Genomic DNA, 26006 nt, shown 5'->3' with positions numbered 1-26006 from the left:
CATATATATATATATATATCTATATATATATATATATATATGTTATAATTTTTGCTGCATAAACAAAGAATGAGTAGCACTGTTCAGCGTCACCATAATGTTTCCAAACCAGGAATGGGAGTCCGAAAAGGTTGCAAAATAGCATTTAATTGTGCATCGTGAGCAATTTAAAATCCATAAACTTATGGAGTTCCCACAAGCAGTGGCATCCAAAAATTCAGCAACATTATGCGTTTTGCAAATGACACGTCGCTTGATCACGTATATATATGATAGTGGTGTAGTACTGGCACATTAGATCTAATACTAAAGGAGCAGTCATTGGGCCTCATTACGAGTCTGGTGTTAACACTGGTGGTGCTACTGGCAGGTTGCCGCCGGACTTGTAATATTTTACTGGTGCTTGACTTCCCGGTGCCACTGGGACATTACAAGTCTGGCGGGCCGGGAAGTCAGGCACCGGTAGAATGTTAATCCTCATTCCATAGAGTCCCAAAGGATTCTATGGGAGTGGGGACTCTGAAGCGCCAGCACCGTTGCTAACGGTACTTGCGCTTCCGTGAAGAGTCTGCCTACCGTGGCCTCTGCGCTCGGTAGGGTCACAGCTGTTGGGCGCAGCAGGCCTGGCAGGCAAACTTGAAGTTTGCCAGTCTGGAAACCAGGGCGGCAGTGAGCTTACCGGCACCCTTGTTTCCGGACCAGCAAACTTGTAATGATTGACATTTTAATTTTGTCTCTTTCAAATGATATACATTATTAGCCATAAAGGTGCAAATGTTGCTCCAAATTTAAATGTGCATTCTAACCCTGCTCAATGTATCGAATAATAGGTGTTTTTATATGTTGGTTATTTTTATAGGTGCCACAAGATCCAGCAGTGCTGTCGAAAAACATCTACTTCTGTCCCAGTTGTAAAAGTTACTTGCCTTCCACAGAATTCCCTTTGTCTATTAATGCACGTACCGTGGGTAGGTGTCGCCAGTGTTCCAAGCTGGACAATCAAGCTCGTCAACGAGAAGATTTTTCAAAGTACAAATTACTCCTCAAGCAGCTCAAAACATCAGAGACGAGCTACGAGGATGAAGCCAAAGTTGCATTCCTGCTTCAGGTAAAACACACCGTCGTCAAAACAAATGTATTCAGAAAAACATTTCCATTCAAGCATATTTAGAAACATACAAAACATACAAAACATATCATACAATACAACATTCATGAAACCATTTAAAATAGATAGCATCCCAGACAATCAGCCATTATAAGTTAATTTGTTAAATATTTCCTGTCATCGCCCATTCAGCATAGTTTTGAAGGACCAGGCACTGTGTACTTAGGATGCACTTAAAAGAAAATACAATGCAGAGCAACAGGTTTGCGTATTGGCATCATGTAAGAGTGGTTTCATAAATATTGATCTAAGTTCAATCAGGTCCTGGTAGTAAAAGATGAAGTTTATACATTTTTCCATTTGATCTACACAACTGGGGCAACACCGGTCCTTGTCTGTATCCTGGCCATGGTCTCACTCATTAATTTAAATCTAAATGTTTCAAGCAAGCCCTTGTAATAGCTACTTTCTGTTTTAAAACAATTAGACCATAACAGATACGGTTGAAGGCCTTGGTATGATATGATATTGCATTTATAACGCACCTATACACAGGTGTTTCAAGGCGCGATACACAAGTGTTTCAAGGCACGGGTGTAATAGGGTGTAATACATCCAGTCCTTCATGTTCCATAAGAATTGACCTTAGTTCTAGGAGCATAGAAAATGTATGACGCTTTCTGTTTTCAAGAGGAATCAGCATTGCCAGGGCATATAAATCATAAAACACATTGGCCTATGATAACTATTTTTTTAACATGAACAACCTCTGGGTTATTCTTGGCCCTTTCCCTCCACCATACATCCTTCAGGATGATCCAAGTTAAAACTGCATTCTATTAGAGATAGTGTTTAAAAATAAATGAACAGTAGGTAAGTTAAAATGGACCACCACTTAACTGCGGGAGTGGGCAGAGCCTACAATTATTTCTTATGGGAATTCAGGATGAACATACTCGCCCTTAGCCAACCCTAACTCTTGGTGACAACCCCAGTTAGTGGACAAATCTGGCAAGCCTGAAAGCATCTTCCACCAGTTAATCTCTGTGTTGTAACAGATCCCCCTTACTGAATCCCCATCGGCAAGTGGTCTCGGCCCTAATGTGTGCCTTCTCATTAGCTCCTCACCAGCTCCTGTACTCCCAAGGGGGTGGACTGTTCATTTGCCCTAAACTCTGTATTCTATATTTTGGACCTCCCGGGTGTTGTTTGGTTGGAGTTGGTGACTGTGGGACCGGCCGAGCTACTCTACTCCACAGTAATTCCACTGACCCATTAGACTGTGGTTACCCATAGCGAAAAGAAACGGAACAACCATGCAGGAGGGAGCTGTGGGGAAAAAAGCCCAGCAACGGATACTGCAAAAATCCCCCCCACAATCGGCACTCACTGGACTCCTTCCTTTAAGAGGTTTCCGGCAAGTTGGAGCAAAAGATCTTACAGGCAGAAAAAGCTCTGTCAGAGACCTTACATGTCTCCTGTCTCCCAGAGGTGGGTTTTCTCCTGATCCAATGTTTGTCAAGGACACAGGCAGAAGAGAAGGAGGCACTAGTTTGACATTTCCTGGTGGCTCAATTGACAACCCTTTAACTACAAGCCCATCTCAATTATCTAATCATGTCAATTCTAGGTACCAGGCCCAAGCCTATGTATCGGCAGTTCCGCCGCATCAGGAAAAGACTATTGCTAGTCCTTAGCCACCTAAGGAAAACAAACCTCCGGTATTGTCCACAGGAGTTTCTAGTCATAGAGCTGGCACTGCTCCAACAATGGCCACTTAAATTACATAACTATTGTAAAAATGGAGGATGCACGTAAAACTTGTGTACCTTCCTCTACCCATTTTAACGAGAAAATACAGGGTATAATGGAGTTTTTACAAAGTTTAAGGAAATCAGTTTTTAATTCTCTTTTGATAATTGATGATATTTTAAGCAGGTTAAACATAATGTTTCTTTGCTTTCTGACATGTTTAAAGCCAAACCTGCTGAAAATTGTAATTTTTATAACAATTTCCTGTTGCCCTATACCCTTGGACAAGTCTGGTAATGTGCCAACATATGGTAAGTATGTGAAGTTATCTTCTACTCAGGGAGGTGAAGGATAGAATGGACCACAGAAGAACGTGTCTGTACTGGTTCATAAAAAACTTTTTGTATAACTATGAAATTGTGGATGAATTGTTATATTTGTTATATGTTTTTATCTTGTACTTATTGATGAGTTGTATGAGTATTTTGATGGATGTTGTATGGATACGGATAAATGTATGAATGATCTAATAGGATGATTTTTATCAAATTTTGATGTTTTTTAAAATATTCCTGCTATGTAAAATAAAAAATCGCTAGAGTGCAGATTAATTTGTGATTAAATTCACAGAGAAAAATGTATTAGGTACAATAAAATCCTTAATAAGCTTTTTTGCAAATTATTTCCTCTGGATTTTCGTTCTGAGGTGAATTTTTACGGTAATACCCCAATCTAGAGAGTGGGGTCTCCTGTGCCTTTCAGTGACAGATGTACTGGTTCATAGACATTCCATCCCAATTGTTCTCACACCTCCCCCTTCTGTTCTGCACATCTTTAACCCCCCTATCTGAGCAATTGCAATTGAGTCGGCTACCTATTCTCCTCTTACCGTCGGCAGCATTGCCATTGGTCGTTGTTATGGTGGCAGTTGAGCTTTTAACTAAAGGCTTATCTGATTAATCAGTGTCCCTCATTAACACGTCAACTCACTGGATTAACACCAGAAGATGTAGCCTTTGTATCAATCCTAAAACCATACCATGGCTGGTTGGGTTAACTGGGTGGGGTTAACAGACAAAACCATAAAAGGATGTTGTATAGTTGTAAACATATTTGTAACCCTCATAGTCTTCACAAGATCATTCATTTATCTTTAGAAGTCTGTACACTAAGGCATGGATTAAAAATAATGCCATTATCATATTTCTATGCACCCACAATGTTATCAATAATTGGACAGCCACCTACACAGAAGCTTACTTGTGGATAGGTCTGTGAAAGTGCACTGAAATCCCACAGTTCAGAGTATTAACCCCACAAGGTCTACAGACTCCAGAATGTGCAGTCGTCATCTTTGGTACAAAATGATGCTTTAATGATATCCCGGTTGCCCCCAATAGATTTGAGTGCCCGACCAATTTAGAAGAAATTGATTGATGTTCAATGCACCAGATCCTTCAATCCAATACTGAGCTTTTCCCCACGAGCCATTCATATGAAGGCTGCTAGAATAACCCTCCCGCAGACTTGCCCAGAAACCTTCATACCGAATATGCTATCAATAAGTTCGGATGTAGCTGGGTTTCTGGAGAAACTCTCACTCGTTGAGACTGGTAATACTTTGTCTAATTTTGATATTACCCTTCTACAAGAAACTTGGTCCGATACTGATATTGTTTTGGGTGATTACTGTCTGTATCAAATCTATGCCACTAAAAGACATCGAGGTACACATCTAGGAGACCTTTGTATTTTAGTAAAATCTTCCAACCACTCAAATAGGATTGAGGCATATTCTGATTATATTTGTATACAAGCAATTGAGCTGCATGCTAAAGGGGACACATTACATTTGCTAAACAACTTCTTCAACAGCCCCCAAAAACATACAGGTGGTTCGCCATTGCTCTGTGAAAACATTTAGGATTGTTGTATTATCGTGGGGTAAGACCTAAATAAAAAAATTGACAATGGTCCCCCACCCCTGGACTTATTTGACCAGATGGAAGATCTTTTAAAAGACTTGTCGGAACCTAATATGACCAATGCCCATATGACATTCACAGGCTTGATGTTTTATACTTGGCTTGTAGAATGGGGTTTGCGATTAATTAATGTGTGCATGCCTAATGACATCCCAGCTAAATTTACATTTAAGGGCCACCAGGGGTTTTCCGCAATAGATTACTTTTGTATCTCAAGAAATTTGCAGTCCAAGTTTGCAGGATTGTTTTGTCCTAGAAGATCTTTGTAGTGACTACCACCCTAGTGTGTTTGAAATCAGGTGGCAACAAAACTTGGAACTTGAATTTAATACCACATATATGCAATGTGGAATTGGACAGGCAATGGGATAGTATAGGCTGATCAGCTACTGATGAAGTTCTTTTAACACAACAGATTTTAAACACTAGTGGAATAGTATTAATTATCTTTTGTCAGACGATCACAATTCATCAGAGGCAATTGTAGAAGCATATAATGAACTGATAAATTATATATCAGACAGTTTATTTTTAAAATATGCACCATAACCCTGCACCTAAACCAGGGTGGACTTTGACCAAGAAACATCTCTTATCTACTCTAAAAAGCCCATCTTTATCCAAACTGGTGATAAGAATGGCCTGTGCTTTATGCAAAAATTCTGTCCTGGCTAGGAAGAAGGATTTAGATAAAGAAGCCTGGAATTCATTGCTTGCGGCCGTCTCCACAAAGGACTGCTGCAAGTTTTGGGACATGGTCAATAGGGGTCCCTTGTACACTCAAACTAGTAATGGTGCTGCTGCCTCGGGTTGACGATTCTGCGTGGGTATCTGGTTTTTTAAATCTTCATAAAGAGGGACATTCTCTAGACATCAAAGAACTCTGCAGTTGTCGGTAACTTATGCCCTCTGGAAATGAGCCACTGATTGCCCCGATAGAATCCAACCTTAGTAACTTGTTATTTTTAGTGGAGGACATTTTAGCGGCTATCAGTAAGCAAACTTCTGGTCATTGCCCAGGTCACGATGGGATTCCATCAGATCTTTATGAAAAATCTCCAGGAACTAAGGGCTCTGTGTCACACTTCGCTATTAATTATGGAATAGGTGGTAGATACGAAAGTAGACCTTTTTCCCCTTTCCATCATGTCCTCCATTTGGTCTCTACATTGCCTTCTCCTTTAACAGTCTAGCTGTTTTTAGTAATGGCTGCCATGACTCCACCTTCTAATCCTTTAAAAGCTAGCCAAGAGTAGCAAGCGTTGCATTGCTCCAAACTTGACTCCGTGCATTGCCGCCTGTCAACAAACTGAGTAAGTGTATTCAATTTTTTCCTTTCCTCCTACTACTCCTTCCCTTCTACCTTCTTCTTTTTCCTCCCTGCCGCTTCCCTTCTACTTTAGCCTTACTCAGTACCGAGCGCTCCGTAATATCCACGGAATCAGAATTTCCCATTCCTGCCTTCCATTTCCAAGGAGCCGCATTTGCATTTGCCTCCTCTTTCTACTCCTCGCTGTGTAAACTTTCACAGGCGCAAGCCGTAATAAAGTTCCCCTGTTTGGGATCAGTTGACAAAGTTCTCTCTGTTCTCTGCTGCTTAGCTTGTATCCATTGTTGTTCGCCGACAGTTTGATAACTTCATTAAGCTTTGCATTCTAAAAAAGAAGACTTCAAAGGCAAATTGGGTTTCATCCTGCAACCCTCTCAACATATGCAGCACTTCAATAACCCAACACGTGTATCACTTCCACTTGTGACTACAAGTGCAGCTGCTTACCTACTACGCAACTCGTGCATCAATCCAGCTCCCCTCGCAACACGTGCAGCATTTCTTACTAAAGGGTGCATCATTCACAGAAGCCTCTTGCTTCTGTTGTTAAAGAGTATACAAGGTTATCTCTTGTAAGCATTTCTTCTTTCCCTTATTTGGCTTGCTCACTTCATGTAATTACTGCTTATACTGCTTATGAGTGGAATTCAGTTCATTTCCATCTCTCTCATTTCCTCTTTCTCTATATTCCTCTAGTTAGCAAAACCATTGCCAACCTATGCCTCCCTGTGTCTGATAAAGTCTGCTACTACCATCCTTCCTAGTCCTTGCTGGAAACATCGCACTACCATCTTGGGTTTTCTTCCCCTGGAGGGTTTCCCCTTTTTTACCTCTGCCCCAGTTATTTATTTTCAGGGCCAGAGGTGCAATTGGGAAGGCTCCCCTCTAGCCAACAGCTCCTTGCCGGCAGGTAAGGGTTCCGCAAACCACTAAATTTCTATATTGTATGTTAAAGTCATAACACTCCGATACTAACTATTGGATTTAAGGCATTATTGCAGAAGGGACAGATTCCAAACAACTGGAAATGTGCTCTTATTTACCCAATCTATGAAAATGGAAATAGAGATAACCCCGCAGACTGCAGGCCAATTTCACTTTTAGACACCTAATTGAACATTTTTTGCAGAGCTCTATTAGGCAAAATTGAATACTGGGAGGAAGAAAATAATATCTTGCAGATATCCAACTGCGCCTCAGGGCAGGATTGAGGACCCCCAAATAAACATTGACTCAATACCTAATTGTGGCTAACTCCCTTTTTTTCAGGCACCAAGTGATTTATCTAGCATTTATGGACCATTAATGGACCTGTCAACTGCTTTTGATAAGTTAAAAGGTCAGAGTTATGAGGTTAATCAGCCAACTTAATTGTCCTAAGGGCCTAGTATATGTTTTGGGGAATATCCATAAGGGCACAGAGTCTTGTGTTATAAGTGGCGGATCGGGATACTGTACTCCTTACTTCCCAATTCGTCCTGGGGTAAGACAGGGATGTGCATTGGCAGCACTGCTTTTCTCCCTTTATATCAATGACGTTCAGAGGGTTTTAAACCAATTGGGAACTGATGTGCCCAAAATTGGAAGATGTTTCACACTCACATCTATGCTGATGACAATCTTCCACAAACTCATGGCTCTTCAGAAACGTATCGATGCCTCTAAATCAGCTGTTCTGGTGTCTTGCACACCAGGGAAAGGAATTAAACTCCCGTCAATTGGGTGTAACCCTTCTACTATACCAGTGGTTGATGAATTCCACTACTTAAGCATCTGTTTTAATAAAACATTAACGGGTGTTAAAAATCTTAGGAAACACACCGTTAAAATGAAACAGGCCATTGGTAGGGTCTTTCAATTTGTTCAAATGTGCAGGTCGCAACTGTTGAATATGATGTTAGAAGTGTACAAATTAAAATCTCTTTCGGTTGTGAACTATGGGATGTTGCTTTGGGGTTTGGGAGTCTAACTTCATAGCAGGCTACTGAATGTTCTTTTTAAAGAAAACTTTCGGACTCAGACTTCACATCAAACTATGCGGTGTATCAAGTACTTGGGATCAATTTTATTGAGGATGATTTAATGTTGCAACCTGTACTACACTGGTTGAGAATTTGGAGTAACCCTAAAGCAACCTTAACTCATTTTATAATCAGCGCATTGTTAGATGAGAGCTCCACAATGGCCATGCCCTGGTTTAAGCAGGTTAACAAAAGGCTTACAAGAATAAATGCACATCAGCACTTTAAGCCAACTAATCTCTTAATCACTCCTATGGCAACTCACTTGAGAAATCAACTGCCGCTCTATTCAAAGGTGGTGCGAGAAGCTATTAAATTAGAAAAATCTTCTAACCGGATACATGCAGGCATCTACCATCATTCCGCAGTGCTTTAGCTGGTCTGGCCATATCTATGAAAGATCTCTGATAACACAAGCAAGATTTAATTGCCTACCCCTTTCAGAGATCAAGGCCCTGGTCCGGAATCACTGCGGATAATTCATGCTTGCTTTGTGGTGCTGCTAAGGAGGATTTCACGCACTTTATTTTCTTCGGTTCGGTATATGCCCATGTTAGAGCCACAACAGTGATCCCTCTTCTGAGAAACAAGGGTTTTGCTCAATGTCTAGTTGCTGTCTTTTATTTATTTGTTGGTGGATACTCCATTGGTTGGATGGACCTTGCTAACAAATCTTTAACGCGTTGTCAAATGCAGAAAGGACCAAATGGCGCTTCTATAATGAAACATTTTATTTGTGAATATGTCCTTAAGTATTGGGGTACTATTTTGTTGCATATAGGGTATTGGCCTTTCATTTAGTCTGGAAATGTACAACCATTATCTTATTTACTACTTTTTATCGCTTGTATGTTTTAATTCTCTGATTTTTGTTTATGCAATCATTTATGGTGGATTCGCTGAAATAAAGTATTGCAGACTGACTGACTCTTTAAATCCCCCTCTTTTATTATACTTATTTTGAATACTGTCATATTTGCCCCCGATTCAGGCCAAACATTGCCTTACTCCACCATAGAGTTTTCACCTGCACCTCCACCAGATTCCCTTTCGTCCTTGTTCTATGGACTAACAGATTTGTGAACCAGAGCACCCTTACACATAGACAACCAGACAAGGGTCAGTGGAGGGTGCCTATTGGCCCAGCATATGAGGAAACTCAGAGAGAAACTACTGTAACTTAATGTGTTCAATTCCTGTGGGGTTTGTCACCAAAACCCGCAAGATTGGACAGGATTTCCTACGTGGCGGCCATTGTGTTTCCAGACCGTATAAAAGGACCATCCCTGCCTTCATTCGCCCTTTAGCATTCAGGAGCACCAAAACCCTCCCTGCAACCCTGGCTTTGCTTCCACCACTGATGCAATTGGCTCTCCGGTGATATCTTCTGGATCATTGTCACCAATCCAGAACACTACTGAAAAGAGAAGAAAATATGTGCGTTAATACAAAATATGTAATTAAGACCTCCTAGACGCCACCGTGGCCCTAAAACGGCTCCCCCCCCCCGCTCTGATCGAATCCAAGATGGTGCCTCGCATCGCATAGCGGAGCCTCTGAGGGGAACTCCTCCCCCAACGGACTCCCAGGCCTGGTGGGGTGAAGCGGAAGCATGACAAGGAAAACGACCCCCCCGGGTGCCGCCCGACTGACACCAACAGAAGACTGGCCTGGCTCGGGTCACTCCACCGATCCAGCCCCACAGGACAAGGTGCGTGAGATCTCGCATCACCTGAGAAAGGGGCCTCCCGCCTACCCCTACTCTTCTGATATCCGCCTCCGGGGGCCGCACACCCGGACACGGGGGCTGGCAAAATACAACCCACGGCCCGAAGTCCAGCTTAAGAAGAGGGCCTCGCTAGCAACCCCGCAAGCTACCTAACTTTTGAGGCCCAGGACATCCACAACCATCACCTCAAGATGGCCGCCAAGAACAAGACCAGAGCCGCCACCATGGACTCCTTTGTTTCCACCAAGGTGAAGACCCCCACTCAAGCCAGGGCCGGCCCCTCTGAAGTCACCCAGGCGAGCGAAGGGGTGGCCGCCGATAACCACTCTCAGATACTTGATGCCATAGCTTCACTAAAAATGCACATATACTCTAAGATCGACGAATTCAAAATAGACATTCAACTAATTCGCCAGGACGCTCACAACTTAGCTGAGAGGGTCACAACCGTCGAACAGTCAACAGAGGATACATCTACGGCCACCACAGCTATGAAGTCAGAAGTCGCCCTCCTGAGGAGGAAAGTCGCCTTCCTGGAGGAAAGGGCGGAAGAGGCCGAAGGCCGGGCCAGACGGGGCAACATTAGGATCCTGGGTGTCCCGGAGGGGAACGAGGGGGCAAACACCACATCCTTCGTCGAAACCCTTCTGCTGCAAGAAATTGGGGCCGGCAAACTTACCCAGGGATTCTCGGTCGAAAGGGCCCACAGATCCCTCCAGAGGCGCCCTCCCCCTGGATCGCACCCCAGACCTATAATTGCTAAGATACTGAACTTTCAGGACAGAGAAACTATCTTAAGGCGATCCAGGGAGGGTGACCCCATCGAAAGAGGGGACTCCAAAATCTCCATCTACCCGTACTATACGCAGAAGGTGCAAAGAGAGAGGAATTAATTTGTCCCGATAAAAGCTAGGCTCCGCCAACTGAACCTAAAATACAGACTACTATACCCGTCACTCCTCAGGGTCATCTATAAGGAGAGAGTGGTATTCCTCGATAACCCAGAAGCAGCCAACATGTGGCTAGAGGATAATAACCTAGCCGATGGCAAGGACAACTCACGGACTGAGGCCTAACCCCCTCGGATCCCACAAGCGACCCCCAAGCAACAGTAAGAACCATCACATACGACGCCGGAACACAGAAGGTAATCCAACTTCAGTTTATCATTTGGAAACGGCCTCGCTCGGCTCCGCCGCCAGGCCTTTGCCCCACCCCCAGCGTAGAATTCACTTGGTCCAGGCATCCGCCTGACCCAGCTCGCGCCCGACTCCCGGATGGGCCCCGATGGCTCGAGAGCGCCTGAGCACCGCGACAATGTTGTAGTCGCTGGGCGCACCAGTTTGAGATTTGTTATTAGTTTCACTAGTTGTACAGTCTTCATGCTTCTTTGGCCAACAAAGAACGAGATGGGTCCAGGACTTGACCGGGAAGATTGGAAACCAGTGGTATCACCCTCGCAGCCTACTTACTGTGGATTAAAGCAGAGCCGGACTCCGGGGACGGAGTCCCGCATCAGATCCGAAACTCAGACCCGATGGCGGCACAGCTCACCGTGATGACATGGAACGTGAGGGGTATGGGCTCATACCTCAGACGTAATCATATACAGTCCTATCTCAAAAGGAAGAAAGTCTCGATTGCACTCCTTCAAGAAACCCACCTCACGACGGAGGCCATGTCCAAGATTGCAGACCGATGGGCCGGGACTGTGAGAGGGTCCCCCTACTCCAAATACGCGAGAGGGGTGCTAATATGGATAAGCCCGGATGTGCCCTTCCAGATGGAGGGGTGTGAACAAGACAAAGAAGGGAGATACGTAGTGATTTGGGGCACAATGGAACAGACCCCGGTCTGCCTGGTCAACTCATACTTCCCACATCACGGGATACCGGTGTACCTCACCACAATGATCACAAAGCTGACTCAGCACCGGGACCGCACCTTTATATGGGGAGGAGACTTCAACTGCGTTGTTGACGCAAGCATGGACAGATCCCTGCCTCCCCCCCACCCGAGCAACCTCGCACCCCGTGCCCTGAAGGAAACTCTGGAGCAGCTCAATCTGGTGGATATCTGGAGGGAACACCACCCGGCCGATAGGACTTACTCCCACTACTCAGCTCCACACGGAGTCCATACAAGAATTGACTACCTGTTAATCAACAAGGAGCTCGCCCCACGTGCCGCAGCCGCAGAGTACCTGGGGCTAACGATCCCCGACCATTCCCCACTGACCATGCTATGGCAGCTGAGGGGCCCCAGACCCCCGATCCCTATGTGGAGGATGCCGACTGCGGCACTTGAAGACCCCGAGTTCAGGTAAAACCTCGCCGAAAAATTGGAAGATTACCTGGAAATCAACATGGAGTCGGTACCCTCCTGGAGCACATTATGGGAAGCTATGAAGGTGGTGACCAGAGGTGAAATTATATCGAGAGCCGGCGGAATTCGCAGGCAATTGAAGATAACGCTTGAAGCACAAGAAGCAGAGATCTCCCGACTAGAGTCTACCCATGACAACTCCACAGAGGCCGAGAACAAATTGAAGGAAGCCCGGGCAGAATGTCAACAAGCTTGGGAAAGACTGGAGAAATTCGATTTCACCACACACACCATCAGATCCCACAAGGAATCGGACAAACCAGGGAGGTTACTGGCCTGGCTCTGCAAGCGGAAACACCCCAAACACCTCCCAATGGATATACGGGACGCCGATGGGACATCCCACACGACTCAGCTGGGGATAAATGACGCCTTTGCCAGATTCTACACCAAACTGTATGCCCACGAGGCACAAATTCCTACTGAAGATATTATAGACACACTTGAGATAGAACTCCCCCGTATTTCACCCGAGCAGAGAGAGGAACTGGAGATGGAGATCACTCTTGAGGACGTGCAAGGGGCAATCCGGTCGCTCTCTAACAGCAAAGCCCCTGGCAGCGACGGCCTCCCACCTGAGTTTTACAAAACTTACAAGCCCATCCTCACCCCAGTTCTTCACGAGGTCTACCAGGAGGCATACACGAACGGGATTCTCCCCAACACCATGAAAGAGACCATAATCGTTCCCATGCTCAAGCCACACAAATCACCCACCGACTGTGAGTCCTATCGCCCTCTGGCCATGCTAAACTATGATGCCAAGATTCTCACATCCATATTAGCCCGCAAACTGGCCAGAGTGGTGGGATCCATCGTCCATGAGGACCAGAACGGATTTGTGCCAGGGCGCAACACCACAGCTAACCTCAGGAGGCTACAACATGTAATGGCCGAAACATACGAGAGAGATGAAGACATGGCGGTGTTGTCGCTCGACGCTATCAAGGCCTTCGACTCCATATATTGGGAATGGATCAGGGAGGTCTTCAGAAGATTCGTCTTCGGAGGGGGCTTCATCAGGTGGATCGAGGTCCTCTATAATTCCCCAATGGCAAGAGTGAAAACAGGAAGAATGGTATCAGCAGCCTGGGAAATGCAAAGGGGAACGAGACAGGGGTGCCCGCTATCGCCCATGCTGTACATACTGGGCCTGGAGCCGATCGCACTATACTTCAGGCAGCAGCTCTTCGACGCTGGCATCAAGGTGGGCAATGTACACCACATAATATCTCTACACGCAGACGACGTCCTCCTATACCTAAGAAACCCCGAAGTTAACGCACCGACAGCACTGGAGGTGCTAGACAATTACGCGAAGTACTCGGGGATCCGTTTCAGCAGAAGCAAGTCCGCCGCATTCCCCCTGGCGGGCCTACGCAACACATCAGAAAGTGATCTCCCAGTGATAGGAATAGGTTGGCAACTGGCCAGGTTCCGGTACCTGGGGATCAACGTGAGCCACACCCCGCTACTCACGCACGAACATAACACTGAGGTCGCCATCATGAGTCTTCGACGCTCTATAAAATTCTGGTCCAAGCTCCCATTGGCCATGGTGGGCAGAGCAGCGATAGTCAAGATGATCGTACTCCCCGGTTCCTATACTTCTTCGTGAATATTTGCCATTATGTCCGACCGCCCTTCTTCAAGAAACTGGAGGCTATCATCAAGGACTTCCTATGGGGCCCTCACAGGCATAAACTGCCGCTATGCGTTCTTTCCCTGCCACATAAAGAGGGTGGAATAAAGCTACCGGATCTCCAGTTATACTACCTGGCTGCCCAGTTAAGTCACATAACGAAATGGCTCTCGGACGAACCTTCGGCTGAGACGGAACTACTGAGGCAATCCTTGAACAACGTGATCCCCAAGGAAACCCTATGGCACCCCACACGGCAATCCCTGATCACCTTACAAGTGATTGACCTGGGTAGGAGGATATGGGCCAGGTCCTGCTACATCAGGCGAGTGCAACACCCATACTCTCCGGATAACCCCATCTTAGCAGATACCTGCCGAACGGATGCAGACCTCTCCACAGCAAGGAGGTGGAAAGAAGTCGGCATATACACATGGGGTGACATGTTCGAGGAAGGGGAATTCAGGGTCTTTGAATCTCTTAAGGCCACCGAAGGAATACCCCCGGGCCAGTTCCTCTGGTACCACCGCCTCAAGCAGACTGCCAAGAAACAATGGAACGGCTGGCCGGAGGAACCCTCCCCTGGCCCTCTACTTCAAGAAATGCATGACCTCTCGGATGGCTGGAGACCAGTCTCCAGGCTCTATAGCAGACTAAGCGACAGACCCAACCCTAAAGGTGAAGCTCTGAGGGCGAGATGGGAAGCGGACCTCGAGACCCCGATTACGGATAAAGAATGGGAAAGAGCATTAATATTTCCCAAAAAAGTGTCTAGGAATGCTAGATTCGGCCAGATTCAGTTGAACGTTCTGTATAGGACATACATGACTCCACATAGGGTCGCCTCCTTCAACAAGACATCCTCCCCTGCATGCCCATGGTGTGGGAACGATAAAGCGGACATGATCCACATGTTTTGGACTTGCACTAGGGCGATGACACTATGGTCCAAAGCCAAAGAGACTTACATGGACGCCGGAATGACGAGGTACGAATGGACTCCCGGCGAGTGCCTTCTGGGAAAGTACCCCAGACCTAGCAAGTTCAAGCATGCTGTCAGGTTAATGGATATCTCATGCATCCTGGCTAAGAGAACAATTGCGATGGCCTGGAAGACGCCGTTGGGCCCCAGGCACGAACGATGGCTCAAAGATTTCGAGAGATGGACGGTAGCCGAAACCAGGGCCTGGCAAGAAGGAATCACGTCAAGCGGCGAAACTGAGAGCGGCACCTTAGAATCATGGAAGGCCCTCCTCAGAGAGATACGCTTCAGCACTGACTACAAGCCCCCCTGAAACCTCGTAGCATCACACTGACACTAACCCCCTGCTCCTAGCCCGATAGGACACCCCCTGTATGCAACCCCTCCTGCTTCCTGAAACTCTGGGCCGCTGGCCTTGACCCATCCATCCACTGAAAAGTTTGCTACAACATGAAGACTGTTGTTGTTTTGTTTGTTCCTTCCCTCTTCCCTGTTTCCCCTGCACCATTCCCTCCCTTGTTTGAATCACTGCTTAATTTCTCGTTGTATTGCACGTTTTTCTTCACCAAAAATCAATAAAATACGTTTAAAAAAAAAATAAATGACAATCCAGTCTTACTATAAACTTGTTACAGGAGAGGTAACAATAGAAGGAAAGAGCCATATTCTCTGACATCCACCTTCCTCCTTTTCTGGCATGTGCAGAGTATTTGTGTTTCCACCCCTCCCGCTAATTCCAAAGGTAATGCGCAAACTGAAACAGACAGACGGTTGTCACATGATTCTTGTGGGCCCTTTCTTGCCAAAGAGATTCTATTTTTTCAGATCTGTACAACATGAGTTGTCATCCACCATGGCGGCTATCAGATTGGACGGCCATTCTCTAACAGAAAGGGAAGATTCTCCACCACAGCCCTCAATCTCTGTCCTTAGCAGTATGGTCCCTGAGGTCTTAGATTACAGGCATCTAGGAATCTCAGAACAAATATGGCTGTCATAAATACAGATAGAAAGGGCAGCACAAGATCCCAATATTAAAGCAAATGGACACTGTGACGATTCACTAGGTGTCATCACTTCTCCCCAGAGGAGCCCCTTCTCATGAGGGTAGGGAGATGAGGCTGCCAATATTTCACCTAGGGGTGAGTTAAAGCAGAAGGGTCTCTCGGGGTGGGACTCTGCTCGTGGTGATAAGGACAATCCCCTAGATAAGCGTCGACACAACACCACAAACCTAACCCTTTCAATCCCATTTCCACCTTTCCACCCCAACTCCTTGATAGCACTTCTATTTGTAATTGTAACATTATACCAGTTATTTCTACTGAGACAAAGAAATTTGCTAACAATATAGATAGTATTACCAACTCAAACTACTGGCACGAAAAAGATCACCCAAAGCATTAAGATAACAAGCAAGGCCAGTACTGAGACGAGGTGGCCACCAGGAGCCATGAAGAATGGCACAGAGAAGATACAGGAATGGTATAGACTTCAGCTGGGGAGTCATCCTGAGGAGTACATAAAAGGGTCTGGGACCCAAACCAAGGCGAGCCATTTAATGATGAGAAGCATTGGCCCCATGGCAATACTTGGGAAGAGAGTCAACCAAGTGGGCTTAGTGAGAGGCAGTAGAACCAAGGATCTGGGACCCAAACCGAGGTCAAGCTTTCATTGATACAATACAAGTCAACTGCCTCATGGCAGTACTTGGCTTTAACGTCTAGCCCATATCTCCAGGCCAACCATGATTTTGAAGCTAAATCCTAATATATGTACCTTGGGTAAGGGACCAGGTAAGCCCTGTGGGGATCAACAGGCTCTCCCCAGGAGTCAACATTTTGTCTGTACTCTGTAAATCGAACCCTATGGATTCCTCTGTGGCCACGGGACGAATACCTTTGATTCGTCACACACCCAATAAGTTAAACAAGGCTGCGATGGAAGAGTTGGCAGGAGAAGACAACAGGACAAACAGATATTCAGCATTGGGTCTTTTATAGATACTTTTACTTTGGAATATTCTGACCAGTAGGCTGGGAACCATGGAAATCCATTCAACTTAAATTAATTTATTTGCAACCAGCCTGCCTCAGCAGCCAACTGCTGCTGTTTAAGTTCATGCACCGTCAGGGCATTGTGATACACTCTGTGCTACCAGTCCTCATTCTCCAGATTACAGTTCAATTTCAGATTCTTTTTCCGCCCATTGAAGAAGGAACCTCTCTGCGATACAGCTCCTTTTTCTTTTCTTTTTTACTCTTTGGTGCCTGTTGAGACTTTCTTCCCTAATCCTCTCTTTCTGTCTCCCATACTGTAGCAGGACTCTGCACGCTGCTGCAGAGGCAGCTGCTATGGCTCTGAGCCTTTATGGCTTGGTATGGTGGAAAGGAGATGTTCCTGTTTAAACTGTGCTCCATGAAAAGTATATTTGGCAAGGGGGACCCCGCATGCACAGCATTTACTGTCTCCATCTCCATGATGAGTCCTGCAACCTGTGCTAGGGTCTTTCTTCATGGACCAGGACTGAGGGGGAGAGAAGAAGGAAACAAAGTAGCATAGAAGCTCTGAAATGTAAGACCCAAATGCACCCAACACTGCAACCGACTCTCCGTCCCTACCTTCAAAAGACAAAAAGTGGGCGGGTCCAGCTTCGCTGTGCTAGCGCCCAAGAGCTGGAACGCCCTACCACCCGCTCTCAGAAAAGAACCCTCCATCGCCACCTTCCGTAAGGCTCTCAAAACACAACTCTTCCAATAACACTCTAATGATGCTCTCACCCCACCTCTCGACCTGCCCTGTATCACTCTGGCATATAGAGAACGTCTTAATGCTCAATACCTCCTGCTTTTATGTATACTGTATACTAAATCACCTTGTAAATATAATGTTTACTAAACCACCATGTAAATCTATCTCCGGATAGATATGACTGTACTCTATAAAGAAATGTACCTTCCAATGTATAAATAACTGTATCCGCAAGCAAATCTCCTTGTAACAGTGTACGATGTCCCTGGGCCGCTGGCACTTTACAAATCCAAATGAATAAAAATAAAAATAAATAAATAAGCTGAAAGGGATTTCTTGGGTTTCCCAACCTGTTAGTGGAATATTCAAAATTATAAAAAGGCCTAAAAGACACCAATCGCGGGTATCTTATCCATCATCCACATAGAACAGTGCTCTAGGGGTTTGTTCTTTATATGTGAGTTTAGCAATCTCTGCATGCATCTGTATCACAGCTGCGACAAGTTCCATAGACAGATAAAATACATACATTACAGTGAATAGATTTGCCGAGTACCCCTTTGCAATAATATACTCCTAGAAGGTAACCCAATGGAAGGAATATGTGCTGAATACAAGAGTATGAGGCCTTAAATAACATGAGAAAGGTTGGGGCAAATGCAAACTGTGATAGAGTATATAGCAGGTATTTCCATCCCAATTTGTAGGTTGCTTTTTCTGCATCAATACAGATTATGGCACAAAAGTCTGGGTAATGTTTATGTAGATGGATAATGCATAACATTTCTCTCATATTGTCATGGGCAGGACCCTTTAATGGCGCATACCTGATTCATGTGAATTCGTTTTGTCATTAGGTGGTCTAACCTTGGCACATAGATCATACATCGGGGGGGGGAGAGAGAGAGAGAGAGAGAGAGAGAAAAAAAAACAAAACACACCACACAGCAGAACCGGCACCAGAGTCCTAAAGCTGAAAGTGAGAAGGGAGCTGCAGAGCGAAACCAACACCCGTGATTGCAGTGCTTCACAATGGGGAGAACCTCAGCCGCACCAGGCAACCACCCTGGAACAGGGAAATACTGAAAGCCTTGTGTGGCTGGCGGGCTACACCGGTGAGCTTGTGAATCACCCAAAGGCCCCATAGACCACTGGGGAGCAAAAGAGAGGAGGACCTACCCTCCCTAACTAGACTTACTGGGAGACACCTTGAAGCAGAGACCTGCAACACGGTCATGAACATTAGCCTTCCCATGCTGCCTAACTCAGAACGCAGCGAGCCCATGCAAAGAAAGTGAGCAGGGCTTGGATCCCTTTTGACAACTTTTTGCTGCACATACACACAGATCAGGGAAAGATGGGCCAGGGAGAGCCATCCAATCCCAGCAGAGGGAGCAGAATTTATGGGAGGGCCCGGAAGCAGGAAGTGTGGGTTTTTCAGGTGAATACAGAGGTGTGGTTGGAGGATGACCAAGAGACCAGCTGGAGGAGGAGAGAGTGGCGGCATGTGGATGAGATTTGTTGAGCAGGTGAGGTATTGGCTAGGGGGGTTGGAAGTAGTTCTGCAGTACGAGTGTGCAAGTTTGTGAGACAAGTGAGTAGACCGGTTAGTGTAAGGAGTGAATGTAAATGGAATGGTACAGGGTGAAACAAGGGTGTTTGAGTAGTTGGTGGGAGGAAAGAAGCAGTCGTTCTGCTATTCTGCTATTTGTTTCTGTTCTGTACATGGTCTTTGTTGGTTTGTCGTGCCCTCACATCTCTGGGTCCTATTGTGCGCTATACAAATGAATAAAGTAAAGTCATGGGTGGAGGGATGTAGTAGTGGTAGAATGAGACCAGTAGTGTGGAGTGGGGAAATAATGGAGGATAAGAGGAGTAGGTAAGTGCAGTGGGAGGAGAGATAACATCACAGGGTGGAGGCAGGATCAGGAGGAGTGAAACATCGAGATTACATCAGGAAGGAGACAGGAATGACAGGGCAATGGTCAGAGTAGAGCAAGTGAGATGCAAGAGTCGACTGGCAAGGCTAGCCTGACTCAAACCATTAGAAGACTAACACTTGTATAGAATAGAGAGATTTGGGAAGGCCCAGACGGAGCTTTGATAGCCAGCATTTATGGAACCATCAATAGCATAAGACTGTTTAGATGGGAGGGGGGTCAACATTCGGTAGAACTAACCAGGGGTGTACAGATGAGTTAGGTTGGAAGGACATACCAAGACGAGACAGAGCATGACAGCCCTAGGCCCCACAAAGAAAAATAAAAGCCTTTGAACTGCCTTTAAGATTCTGGGCCTCATCACGTGTTTGGCAGAGCAATAAAATGCGGTGGTCACGCTATTACCTCCACATTTACCATGCCACTGAATCCAGAGTATGGCCATATTCACCTCCAGTTCTGAGCTGGAGGTGAATGCGCTGATGCTATGGACTATTTCGGTGCTATTACCACCTGCAGAATTTGTGCGGTTGTTAAAAGCGCCACCCATCCCCATTCGGTGCAAAGGCCCCAATGGGGAATGGGGATTTACCACCTTAGAACTACTCATGATCCGCACAAATTGCGCCGGACCGAGTAGCTGTAACGGAAATTGCGTTGGGCAGTATCCCGGCGCAATTACCACTGGGATACCACCCAACTTGTGATGAGCCCCTCTGAGTGATTTCTGTGCTATCTTTGACAATAGAACTCTATTAGCAGAGTGTCTAGTTCCACCACTTATTCTCTTTTTCCTGTCTTAGAAGCAGCCTAGATCTCTTCAATCTTTACTTTTGTCTCAATATAGTCCTGATTCACAGCATCTAACTTTGGCAGAACAAGGCTATTAAAAAGCCTTCCATTTTACAGTCTTCTGGTTCTTTACCAACCATATTTAGGACTGTATAATAGTCAAAGAAAGTCAAATATATATAAGGATTGTCCAACAGTGACCCTCCACTTTTGTTGACAATAAAGTGGACCTTCCTCTTATTCTTCACTATTTTCTGTCTACACACTAATAATGTATCTGTCTTCTAATTACATTCCCAAAATGCCTACCTTTAATAGAAGACTTCCATATCTGCTTCCTCGCTTAGCAGGAAACCCAGTTTGCTTTTGGATGTGATGGTTTGCACAGCATAATTCATTTTCTTTAACAAGACCTCTAGTGTAGACCGCTCCGCTCTCTTCAGTTACTGACTCTGAGAAGTCAGATTGACAATCTCTCCTCTTATGAATGCTTTCAGCGTGTCCCAGTTAATCAATTAAATAGTCAGCATACATTTCAATATATTGGTTGATCACTTTGTCACATTTGTTACGAAATTCCCTATCCTATGGCAGCCAGGCGGCCAGTCTCTATGGCTATGGATTTATCACCCTCGAAAGAAAGGTCAAATTCTAAAGTAATGTATCCATGATCTGAAATTGCGATCTCCACAATCTTTGCCCGTAGGACCATATCCAGGGAGTTTGCAGACAACAAAAAGAAGACAATAGGTAAATGAGTGTTATTTGAGTACTTAAAGGCCACAATATCAGCGGCTGTCTTCCAGTCAGAAGTGTACCAATAGCTTGAAATATCAAGTGAAGGATCCTGAACCATATTAATGTCCCCTCCACTAATATAAGCGACTTTGATACTTCATTTATTTTAGAACCAAGTATATTCAGGAAGTCGCTGCCATGAACATTTGTATGTTAGATATTTCCTACAATTATCATGTCACCTTCAATGCACACTTCTGCCACAGCAAAACCCCTTCAATGCCCAAAATAGTCCAGCCAAGAATATTCCTTATATCCCTATGGAACAGAATAGTGTGGCGAGTCAGGAGGAGGACACAGACTCTCTGAGGACATGGTGTCTGGTATTTTATTAAAGTATAAGTATAAAGCCTATCTTTCCCTATCACTATGTGTGATCACTACCTGTGGTACTAAAGTGCTATTCTGTCAGTTGTGAATGTCCAAAGAAACACATCTGCCATCCAAAACCACCCTTACTGACCTCATCACTATGAAAACTAGCTTAGGACAGGATAATGACTCCCTTCTCCTGAGGGTACTTCTAGTACCAGTCTTTAATACATAATCTGCTAAAAGTCTTGTGACTTCTTTGAACAGTCTCTTTAGTTCCTCAAATGGGTTACTGAGTTGTCTCTTTTTTGTGGAAATCCCTTTTGGGGATCTCTTATTAGATGTGTATTCTGTAAAGGTGGAGAAGTAAGGCTCGGACACGAGTGTGACATAATTTCGGTTATAAACTTTTATTAACCAGTAAAAAGGGTTATAAATGACCTCCCTGTTCTTAAAGCTAAGAGGGGTTTCCCTGCCTCAATGAAATGTAAGGAAAATGTCAGGATGTCAAATTAACAATCAGTCACTGTCGTGTCCCAAAACTCTAATTCAACCCTAACACTATTAACTCAAATCTAATGTGTAACGATGCTATATTCTCATCTAAAGTTATGATGAAAGTTCTTTGCCAACAGAAAGTTCACAATGTCTCAGGCGGTCAAGAAACAAAACCAAATCTTCCTTTTCCACAATGCAATGTTCCAATTACAAGGTACTCGCTCCTTTCCCCTGGATTTCTTCTTGTTCTACTTCACAAGCTATGAGCTTGACTTCTGCTTAGGTGAGTACCTTGACTTTGAGAAATAACAGAACAGAAAGCGTCTTTAGGACAGGGGAAGTATTCTCAGACCCCGACTATTTCTTAAATGAGCTTAACCTTGTTCTTGGACTTAGGGTGCAGGTCCCAGACTCGGTATGATTTATTAAAACAGCTTGGTGTACTCTCCGGCTAAGCATATGTTTTTTTCTTGTCTGTCTCTTTTGCTCAGGGTCCCAGACCCTCTTATTCTCTGTCTCTCATATTGGTGCGGGTCCAAGAATCGCAATGTGTTATGACAACAGCTTTGTCTACTGTCCTGCCAAGCGTATGTTTCTCTCTTGATTGTCTCTTTCTCTCTCTGCGCCAGACCCTCTTATTCTCTGGCTCTCAGGGTCCCAGATCCCCTCATTCTGCTCTTCATGATCATTCCCCAGCTTTCCGAGACCTCTAGCCCCTCTTGGCCTACCCATGTACCTTTGTGCTTGGTTTGTGTCCTCCGAGCAGCGAAACTTCAGCACAATGCCAGGGGCCTCGACCCGTTGGTCGCAGCCTTGCAGACTTCTGCATCTCTCTTGGGATGCTTCTTCTCTGTACGGCAGCTACCCTGATCCTGGGACACCCAGAGGGTTGTTCGGGCAGCAAGCCACACAGTCCTCACATCCTGGACAATGAGCAGGCCTTCTCCCTCCTCTATGCACAGCATTCTTCTCTCCTGTCCAGCGGTATTCGCTTTAGCGTACCTGGCAGTTCCTATCAGGAGGGTGGATCTCCTTCACCTGGTTTCCCTCTTCTATTTTGTATTGCTTTGACCCAATTGGGTACGACAGAAAGCTTGTCCGCTCACAACAGTTCCATGCAGTAATCTTTCTACTCCAACTCCTAGTCATCGTCCTCCTCCCAGTACTTGCATTAACAGTGTATGGAAGGCAAACTTGATCACCTTGTGCCTTCATCGTGTTCATTGTGTTAGGTTGTCTGACTTTACAATAAAATACATTTCCACTGGTTGAAACGAGTGATGGAGGGTTTGGTTTTGACAAAGAGGGAGAGTGTAACAAAACTGAGGCATATCGCATTTTCACGGGAATGGTCGGCCCTAACCCCATAAGGGGCTTCCCTTCCCATGTGATCTACCCCTGTGCACCACCCCCAGGGGGGCTATTGTACTGTGGTACTGTGGACACACCAGCCTGGCCCCATGGGAAAGGTCTCCCCCTAGGGGAGAAGGGACGACATCCACAGATTTGTCACAATTGTTGGCAGTTAATCTCAGTATATTCTTGCAAGGTAATATTGCTCTGGTGGGCATTCCCTACTGTCAAATAGCAGTTCAGCTTATATTGGTCTCCTTGCCTTTGTATGTGGCTAAATTGCCGACTTTCTCTCAACTCTGCGTCGTACCTTTCTCTTTAGTATTATATTCTTCTTGTACAGGATGTGGAATGACTTTCCCCTTTTCCCAGAGTATTTTGTATCTGCTTCACTTCTCTCCCATTACTCAGCTTTTCAATAACTCTTTGTCTTGAGTTACATTATTTAAAGTTCATTTCTTTCCAAGTTAACTCTTTTTCATAGCCCTTACTGGGACGAGTTGCTTGTGCGGTATAATGATTCCATTGGGTCTTCCCCGGCTTCCCGTTCTCCCTGTTAACTTCGTTCTTGAAGGAGAACGTCTTCGGGAGCCTTCGTCCTTGAGGACTTGAGCTCCCTGCTTCTGAGCTGCTGGCACCTCCTCTTTTTTGGCATCCCTCTCATTGTACTCTCTCGTTTCCTCACGGTGTCCTAGTCCTCCGCTACATGGTGTACACCCTGTGACCCTCTGTTGCCGGTGGATTCGGCGATGGTTTGAGGACCCACCGTCCACCACGGATTCTCCTTTGTGATCTCACCACCACCTTCTCCTGTGCTCCGGCTCTCTCGGTTTCTCGTGCTTCGGGTCCACCTTGGCTCTGGTGCCCCACTCAGTGTTTTCGAGCGAGTTTGAAACTCGCAGGCTTCCCGGTGTCTGTCCTCTCCAGGTACTGCACAGCTTGGGGCCTTCCCTGGCTTGCAGATGCATCCCTCTCTCTCTCCTTTCTTGTTGCTCGTCTCTCTCTGAGTGCACCCACATCAACGTTTTAGTGGACTGGGTAGTCAGATTAAAAGGGACACAAACTTATTCAATAAGATTACAGTATCTATTTGGAGTTTCTTTGCCCCAGTCTTGGTACTTCACAATTCCTGGTATTTTAAAACATCCCATGTACGCCACAGTAAGCTGTAAGGAAGGCATAGTATCAAAATAAGACAGACACAAGTGACCACAGTTCAAGGGCATTTACTGAACTTTAACAAAACTGTGATAAATGACTATCTAATCCTAAATCTGCAGATGGGAGCAAGCTACGACCATCAAATAATAATAATGCATTCATAGTGGAGTCTCATCAGAATAAAAAGGCCTATCCTAAAAAAATAATATTGCCAATCCTTACTGGTAAGTACAAATAGTGTGGGGTAATATTCATGAAAAAGAAAGAAGTGTTCACAAAAATGGTAAGTCAGGATGTTTAGGCTGTTGGCCTCACTTCCCTATGTTTTCAGCACGGCACAAGGCGGTTTGCTCGAGCATAGCACACTCTCTGGCTTCTTCGGCACAAAGACACAGTTCCATTACCAACATCAGGGCCTTCTATGCCCAAGTCTCTTTAGTTATCAAAAGCCTCTTGATTCAGAGGGCATGATGTACCAAACAAACGAAAAGTTCCTTTACAAATACTCAAGTAGGGCGTTTCACTCTTCCCCCTTGATCCGCCTCAGCCAGGCTCCAATCCCTTTTGCACCACAATTTTCATTTTGAATCCCCCTCTTCCGGGCTCAGATCTTCCTCTCCAAAGCCTATAGAATATCTTTTGTCTGGTGACTCATGGTTCACCCCGGGTCCCCCTCAGCCAGGCTCAGGTCCCGTGTTCCCAATTAGTCTCCCTCAGCCGTGCTCGGATCAATTGCAGACCGTATGCACTATCGAAGACTTTCGAATGTGCACAAGATTTTGCATGATCCATTGCAGGACCACTTTGATTTCACAGTTCACAATTTGTACACTCTCAGCTGGATACCTAACAGAGACCTTCGAATGAGCACCCACGTGGTGCCAGAACTTTCTGTATATGCTATCTACCTTGGCTTCAAAAGTTCAGTCACTCCTTGGATGTTCAATTATATTTGCATCGCTCATCACATATGCCTCACTGGCAAAGCTGACTTTGCTTCTGATGCTTTGTTGGAGGAGCCAAGGACAGTACCATGGTGGCAATCACTCTTCCCCGCCTTGTCTATCGATGCAGGAGCACCCCGTGTACCTTTGACACACAATTCACCTTTCTTCAGTGTTAATTCCCGGTCTTATGTTTCTTATTCTCCAGGGCTTGTGAAAGTGACGTTTCTTTCCTGAAAAGGTCAAAGGTACTTCCCTTCTTTCAAACCTCTCTGGTCTTGCCGTCTTTCTCCTCGTATTAAACTGCCATCTTGGAACTGCTGCTTCCTTGTGTGTTTTGCCTTGCTCAGAGTGTGCTTTCATGCTTTGCCTTTTATCCGTGTGGGGAAGTATTGTGGGAGGCAGGTGTGTGTAATTATCAGTAATTGCCTGACTCTGCCTGAGCCTTGTGTTGGGGCATGTCAGGTGTACGGCTCGGGTGTTGGTCCGTTTTCTCTCACAGTGAGCTGTCCAAGAGAAAGTG

The 26006-nt window shown here is 45.4% G+C and overlaps 1 protein-coding gene across 1 annotated transcript in view; it reads left to right on the top strand.

Moving 5' to 3' along the window:
- The window catches only part of IQUB (IQ motif and ubiquitin domain containing), a 548499-nt gene that overhangs the window by 487455 nt on the left and 35038 nt on the right, over positions 1–26006 (top strand). The window contains exon 11 of the mRNA XM_069629104.1: positions 860–1108. Coding sequence (XP_069485205.1) covers positions 860–1108 — 249 coding nt within the window. The remainder of the gene's footprint in view (positions 1–859; positions 1109–26006) is intronic.

The sequence above is a fragment of the Ambystoma mexicanum genome, chromosome 12 (assembly GCF_040938575.1).
Source record: "Ambystoma mexicanum isolate Mex_15411 chromosome 12, UKY_AmexF1_1, whole genome shotgun sequence".
NCBI classification, from domain to species: Eukaryota; Metazoa; Chordata; class Amphibia; order Caudata; family Ambystomatidae; genus Ambystoma; species Ambystoma mexicanum.
This window is presented reverse-complemented; position numbering and strand designations above follow the sequence as displayed.